At 34.6% G+C, this 7,961-nt stretch overlaps 2 protein-coding genes across 2 annotated transcripts; both read left to right on the top strand.

The window, feature by feature from the left end:
* Positions 1–2,743: 2,743 nt before the first annotated feature.
* On the top strand, positions 2,744–6,502 carry LOC105160840 (uncharacterized). Its single transcript, XM_011078338.3, has 2 exons — positions 2,744–3,675; positions 4,882–6,502. Exons 1-2 carry the CDS (start codon positions 2,828–2,830, stop codon positions 5,519–5,521), a joined length of 1,488 nt encoding a protein of 495 aa, XP_011076640.1. The 5' UTR covers positions 2,744–2,827; the 3' UTR covers positions 5,522–6,502.
* Positions 6,503–7,244: 742 nt separating this feature from the next.
* On the top strand, positions 7,245–7,882 carry LOC105160839 (histone H4). Its single transcript, XM_011078337.3, has one exon. It carries the CDS (start codon positions 7,382–7,384, stop codon positions 7,691–7,693), a length of 312 nt encoding a protein of 103 aa, XP_011076639.1. The 5' UTR covers positions 7,245–7,381; the 3' UTR covers positions 7,694–7,882.
* The last annotated feature ends 79 nt before the right edge of the window (positions 7,883–7,961 follow it).

Raw genomic sequence — 7,961 nt, 5'->3', positions numbered from 1 at the left:
TGTATACATAGGGTCTCGACTGCTCTTGAAGGTTTCTGATGTCTTATTATAACCCTATAACAATTGTCATACAATCTCAAGTGTGTGCGACACCAAGTTCGTTCCAGATATTGTGATGGGCTTTTTTCCCCGCAAATTAGCGACCTTTTGCAATGACATCTTTCTATACCAAAATCCCACCACTTAGAAGTCACTTATACGATAAATCTTGCATTGCAAATGTTATCTACATATTTACGATAGAATTTGTAACGAACTTTTTTAAAAATATATATTAACTCTCAAAAATATTATCACAAATTACCACAACTTTGTTTTTGTAGTAATACTAAAAGAACAAAAAAAGTTGGGTTGACTTGGGCTAAACTTAAAACTCATATTAATTTCTAAATCTAGCCTAAGTGATGGTTAAAAATACTTAAAATATACTCAATTAATGATAAATATGAAAAAAAGATATATGTACTAACAAGTTGAGCATGAACATAGACATGCTTGACGTGGTAGGTTGCTTGTTACAAATAATAGCAAAACTATATTTTTAGTTTCTTGTCATATGTGAATTTTAAAATGATCTTAAATTTGAATGTTTTCAAGATATTTAGTTCAATCTCCAACTTTGTTAGAAAATAGACAACCACCACATATGAGATATACGTGGCACTTAATATTCGATGAAAAATCAATTTGGATCCAAAAATGTAAAACCCGTTTAGTTCATGGGACAAAATTGTAATTTTTGTTCCAGAGTTGTCTTACTTTTTATTTAATCTAAAATATTGCATAAAATGAAGGACCAAAAGTATAGGCTCATATTTTATTAGACGAAAACTGCTATTTTGTCACAAGTAATAGATGAATTAATATTTCTTATTTTTACTACACATCATGTTTTGTATTCAACACTTCAAAATTTCCAATTCAAGAAAATACATTGTCCATTAAAATTGTAATTACCTAACAACTCCAAAAGAAGCACCGGCTATTACATAATCATTCAAGAGACAAACACATCACTTAACCCCATATTTGAAACCCAGAGAAAATATTTTAAAAGTTGAAGGTCTATTCACAATTCCTTCAAGAGTTCATGTTTTTGTGCATAGTACGTCTCTGTAAAGTGTACCACATTTTTTTTCTTGTCTATGTCATTTTACATCAGCTTCATTGTTAATAGAATTAGTTAACAGAGAAAAAAGTCTTGTTCGAATTAGGTTTAATCGAATCAATCAAATTACAAAGCAAATGTATCATACTTACTATGTGATTACCTTTCCTGAACTTTACGTTAGTAACATGACAAGTATATTGCACTTACTATATGATTTGTTTAAGTTCGAGCGAGTCCAATCCAAAAGCCAGCTTTCGTTTTTACACTATTTCAAAAATACTTGTTTGTTTAGCCAAATCCCATTAGAAAAGCACATTTTCAATGAAAATTGGTAGCCTAGCGTACCGATAACACATTTCTCCAACCACCCGTTTAGATCTCATCATTGCCTAATGAAAAAGAAATATTGACTTTTCAAGAAATAAAAGTAATGTTATACTATATATTCAAAATACAATATCTACGAAATACTTATATAACAAATCAAATCTAAATAAGTTTTCATTTATCACATCTATAAATATATGTTTGGAAACATACAATTCAAATATATTTTTCTTTTTCTCATAAATATCAATAAAGCATTTTATTGCATTAAAAATGCTAAAATTTGTAAAAAATTAAAAATAAAAATAAAACCAAACGGGCCAAATTACAGCCATATTTAACCCATTGTTCATTAAATCCGTATTTGAGGAGGGGGGCCTTATGAACTTGCACTGGATTTTCACTACGAAAACATAGAAGAGCAGTGATAAAAAAATATATATACATATCAACTGAGAATTTTAATATTATTATTAATTATATGTATATATATTCTGGTGATCTAAATATTTATTTTATCATCATAATGTAGTTTTATGATTTTAATAATTACTAGTATTTTGTAAAAAATGCTTTAGCATGAATTAATGTCATAAATATGTGCACAAAGTTATCACTATATATTATGTTGTTAATATAGATATGAAATTAATTTTATTTAGTGATAATTTTGTCCATAATTTTTGTTACTAATAATTATACAGTGACAAGATAAAAATTATTGTCACTTAATATATATTTTCAACGATAACTTTAAATTTGTCATTTGATAATTTATTACTAAATCATATTTTCTTATAGTGTTGGCGGTTTGGAGGTATAACAGTAAGATCCGCGCACAAGTAATTTGATTGAATTTGGCTAAGATTGGAGGACTAGGTCTCTTTAGGCTGGAATAGATATTCAACCTAATCCCGCACCTGCATCCGCCAGCCCTGCCGAAATAGACAGACCCCAAATTAACGTACTATATAAATGCAGTATATTGACATATCATAGATCCAATCCATCCATATTCAACAGAGCAAACAGAATCGTAAAGACACGGTTGAAATAGTAACAAGAAAAGAATAGTTTTGTGTCTTAGTTGGAACATGTTTTTGCTGTAGTATTTCACATCAAACATAAAAATTCCGCACAAGAAACCAGAAACCCACACGGTTAGTATTGGTGGATCAATGGACAAACATTATTAACTTCTTCATTCACTACTCATCAATTCACACAACTTTATTCCCCGCCTCCAAACATATATATAATTAAGACAGTTCTTTCCTTGCACATTTTCGATATGTGCTTTTAGCAGAATATTTGCTTTTCTATATGATATATCTTTAAATACAGAATCCCATCCTGCTACAAATTCACACCCACACACCAAAAATCCTCATGGCTTTTCCTTCTTTCCCAGATGTCTTTTCTTGGATTAGTCAAAACCTTCCACCAAAATCAGACAACATTAACTCCATCAACCTATGCCCTTCTTCTTCTTCTTCTTCATCTCAGCCTTCCCTCAAGCTCTCAATCAATAACCCTAATCACAACTCCTGTGTCACCCTCTCCATATCTGCAGACTACAACCTCCCTGTCTTCCTCTGGACATCCAAGAAAATACTACCAGACGACAACGACAACGACGCACTTCACACCCTCGTTACTAATTTCATCGAAGACGTCTTGAAATACTGCCCGAATAAAAGCCCACTCCCTGTCAAAATCCCACAAACATACTCCGAAAACGACAGCCTGATGAAAGACATCTTCAACTTCTCGTTTCTCAGCCTCACTTTCATCATCTGCATCTACGAAGCGCCTACCGATCTACGCGGGTCGTGTCTGAACACCCTCAGAGACAACTTTGCATGCCGGAAATCCAGAGGAGTTTCCAGGCTTCTGATGAGGGTTTTGGGGTCTAACATAGAAGAGCAGTGGATGCGCTCCATAAATCTTGCGATTACTAACTGGATTACAGAGATTGATCGGGCAGCGAATAATGTTGCACTGAGAAGGCTGTCTCCATTGTTTTCCTACTCGTTGTCGACGTTTGGGCTATGGAAAGTTCAATTGTACTGTCCGGTGATGGCCATGAACGTCGACAAGTGCAGCGGTGGTTCGCCCGACGATCGTCTGCTGTTTTCTCTTAACTATCACCAGCTTGAGGGTGTAATACAGTTGAACTATAGGGTGGCAGTTCAAGAGAAGTGGATTGAAGTCATGGTCAACACAGATAATATAAGGTAATATTTGTAACCTAAACATAATTGAAAATGATCCCATTTCATTTCTAAACATTAATAATTTTATTTTGTAATCCACATATATCTAGGAGATCTCTATCATTACGTATATTTATAGGGTTAAATCCAATATATCACCACTAGAAACAAAAAAAAATATAATTGCCTACACTTTTAATGATTGTGACTTAAAGTCGTGGTGGATAACTATTATTAACTATTGGGTATAAAATCAATGCAAAGAATTATATTATCTACGATGAAAAATATTTTTTATCACGGGTTTTAGCCATGAGAAACTATTTTAGCCACACTCTAAAAAATTACGGGCACAACCGTTATGTTATTGTGGTCAATATCTATTTATTATTAATCATAGCAATTAACCGTGATTAAATGTTATATTTTCTTTCTATTACTGTACTTAAAATTAATAACAGACAAAAACCTACTAAAAGAAAAAAATACAGCATGAGCCTGAATTTTGGAAAAAGGGCAACGGGACGTCATGATATGGGATGGATTAGAATTTTATTGTAAACCTTATTTCATTTTCACTCAATTCAATATACACACATCATATATATAAGGATAAATTCATATTTTTTATTTAGAGAAAACTTTTATATATGTGGCATGTGTATATTGGATGGAGTAGAAATTAATGAAATAGGATTTGCAATAAAAAATCTCATGTAGATATGGAAATTGTGATGATCAACTTTTTCTCTCCCCAAAATTCAAGGGTCACGTTATATATATGTATATATTTGTATTTATTAGTATTTTTCCAAAAAAGATGAAATGCATGCAATTACATTTCGCGATCACAAAGTAGGATGTTATTTGAAGTTAACCTTAGGATTAATTTGGATACTTAGTATCGAAGCACACTATATCATATAATAAGTAGAATATACTTGTCATATGATTGGTCACTTTTATTGAATTGTACATTAATCATACAATAAATATATTATACGTATCATACAATTGATTTAGGATCCGGATTAAAATTTATCATTCTTGGTTCCCACAATTTTCAAATAATTTCCATATTTATTTACTTTGAATATTATCTATTTATTCAATATTTTTAAAAGTTTAAATTTCAACTAACATTTAATTTTATTTTTTCTCCAACCTCAACACGGTAAAGAAAACAAATTAAATGTTGAATTGACATGTTTAATTATACTTGATCAGGTGCGATGTCGTCAAGCTCCTGACGGACACTCTCCTCCAAGAACGCGGCGCCGGAACTTCCGAAAAGCACTTCCCGTCACGAATATCTCTCCAGATCACTCCGGCCACCCTGCAGGCCAACGTCATAAGCATATCAGTGAGCAAATCCTCAGAGAATCCCCCCCGAGAGATCGGCCTAGAAAAGGGCGTCGAAGCATCATTCCAGCCTCCAAACGCAGTAGGCCTCCACTTCTCAGCCGGCGAGACCGTCACAACCAGCCTCAAGCCCTGGAAGTTCGAGCAATCCGTCTATGGGAACACCGCGATTCTGAACTGGTTTCTGCACGACTCGGTGGACGGGAGAGAGGTGTTCTCGTCAAAGCCGTCCAAGTTTGCGATGCTTCACCCCAAGGCGTGGTTCAAGAACCGGTACTCGAGCGCGCAGAGGCCGTTCACGAGGCAAGGAGGAGTGATCTTTGCGGGGGATGAGTATGGGGAGAGAGTGAGTTGGAAGGTGGATAAGGGGTGCATGGGGAGGAGTATGGAGTGGGAGATAAAGGGTTGGATTTGGTTGACGTATTGGCCTAATAAGCACAGGACTTTCTATACCGAGAGTAGGAGGTTGGAGTTCAGAGAAGTGGTTTGTCTCACTTTGGTTTAGCTTATCATGACCACTAACACGGGAAATTCTGATCCAAATCGAGTTGAAAGGTACGTGAACTAATAATATAATAAGTGCAACATATTTATAGTGCGATTGATATATAATTTAAGAAAAATATCGATCAACTATGTCTAAAATTTAGGGGTGGTTTACTTTTTAACATAGGATAAATGGTGGGTAGGGGTCAATTCATTATGTGGTTTAAGATAAATTAACAAATTTAATGAAGTGTATATTTCAATCGGCTGAATGATGGATAAAAAAAATTGGGTATTTACTTTGTAGTGTGATAAACATTCCAAATGTGGTCTTTTGTGGGGAAAAATGCAAATTTTACCATGTAATATGAGGTGGTATAATTAGGTCTTATAACTAAAAAGTTGGGCATATTGAAATAAAATTTGCGAAAATTTGCCAATTTTATTTGACATGATTTGTACGTAACTCAAATAAATTGGGGAATTCAATCAAAATAATGATATGATTTTATAATAGGATTAATGTATTTTAGATCACGTACAAGTCACATGATATTTTATGATGAAATTAGCAAATTCCAACCAATTTTTGTATGATCTAATTGCAAAAATAGATTTCAATAGACCAAGAATATTATCCCAATACTTGAAGGAGTAAATTGCAAATTTTCAAGCCCCAAATCCATTCCATTCCTTATGTGTAAATGGGTTTATGGAACAAGTGAAGTCAGCTGCACGCCACGTGGGGAGAGGGAGTTGTCAGGTTTACGGGTCTTTTGGGCCGATTGTCCTTATTGTGTCATGATCATAGGTTGAGTTTAAGGGTGTCTTGAGCCTCCGTCCTCCTTTTTGGACTATTTGGCTCTTTGGGCTGCTAGAGCAAGTATATTAGGTGTTAAGGGTTGGACTGCCACAAATGTTCTTATCTTCTTGGATTGAGCCTCCTCACACATGCACATCACAGATAAAATAAAAGAGCATTCGGAAGTGTGAAAAATAATTTCAAGTCAAGTAAATCTAATCATTACGTATATCCACTTGGAATTTTGATAATATTATATTTCAATTTTATGGCAATAATTTGATATTGATTGGAAAAATTCCATGTGGACTAAAGAGTATGGAACATAGTCTTGAATGATTTTAAAGTGCGTTTGGATAAATTAATTTTAATTTGCGGATTTCAAATTAATAGTTGAGATTCATCGATTTGACTTGTATGGTTCATAAAATAAATCAATAAATTTTAAGCCATTCATTGAATTAATCATATATTTCAAGCCTATTGATGAGCCGGAATCGACTAGATAATAATCTAAAATTATATACCTAAATTAATTTTAAATCTCATATCATATTTCAAATATATGATTTTGGAACTCAAAAAATTTGAAATCTATTATTTAAATTCTTAACTGAATCAAATCAATCATTGCAAACACAACCTTTGATTGGATTATTTGTAACATAAGTATTACTAATGGATTATGATAGAAATTTGCGAAGTCAAAGTTCAAACCAAAATTCCTCAAATTAGCCCGTAACTTTATTCAGCCCTAATCACCCAAAGCAAATCCACGTCATCGATCCAGCATATGTAGAACAGTAAATGATTCTCCTCCGTCGATCTCATGGTATGTACGGCTAAAATCCAATCCCACCAAATCACGCGGATAGTCATCCTGGCCGTCCATCAATCCCAAATCCAAAACCCAAAAGCTCAAACAATTTGCGCCAAAAACCCTGAAACCAAAAATTCAAATCATCCGGAAAACGATTCTCTCCTCTCTATTTAACCCAGAACTAATCTTCCCCATTTTCACAATTCACAGGCAATTACCCCTTCAAGATTTCATCCCTCCGTTTCTGTCGGTGAAAAATGTCGGGACGTGGGAAGGGAGGCAAGGGGCTGGGCAAGGGCGGAGCGAAACGACACCGTAAGGTGCTCCGCGACAACATCCAGGGCATAACGAAGCCGGCGATCCGGCGTCTGGCGAGGAGAGGCGGAGTGAAGAGAATCAGCGGTCTGATATACGAGGAGACGAGGGGAGTTCTCAAGATATTCCTGGAGAACGTCATCAGAGACGCCGTGACCTACACCGAGCACGCCAGGAGGAAGACGGTCACCGCCATGGACGTTGTCTATGCTTTGAAGAGGCAGGGCCGCACACTGTACGGCTTCGGCGGCTGATCTTTGCTTCTCTTTTACTGGGTTCTCTTCTTGTGGTTTGTGGGTCTTTGCTTTTTGTTGTATAATTGAATGATTCCGAGTAGTGAAACATTAGATTCAGGTGCTGCTGCTGCTTATTATGTAAAATGGATTTAATTATATTGAATTATTTTCAATTCAGCTCATAAAAAACAAGTTTTCTTTTTCCAAGTATTTTCTCTTTCTTTCCAAAGTTTGAATTTATTATCTCTTAAATTATGGACCTCAAATTCACAAATTGAATTTGCGT

The sequence above is a fragment of the Sesamum indicum genome, linkage group LG4, assembly GCF_026168435.1.
Source record: "Sesamum indicum cultivar Baizhima isolate 11 linkage group LG4, ASM2616843v1, whole genome shotgun sequence".
Lineage (NCBI taxonomy): Eukaryota > Viridiplantae > Streptophyta > Magnoliopsida > Lamiales > Pedaliaceae > Sesamum > Sesamum indicum.
The sequence above is the reverse complement of the archived record's forward strand: the minus strand, read 5'-3'. Positions and strand labels throughout refer to the sequence as shown.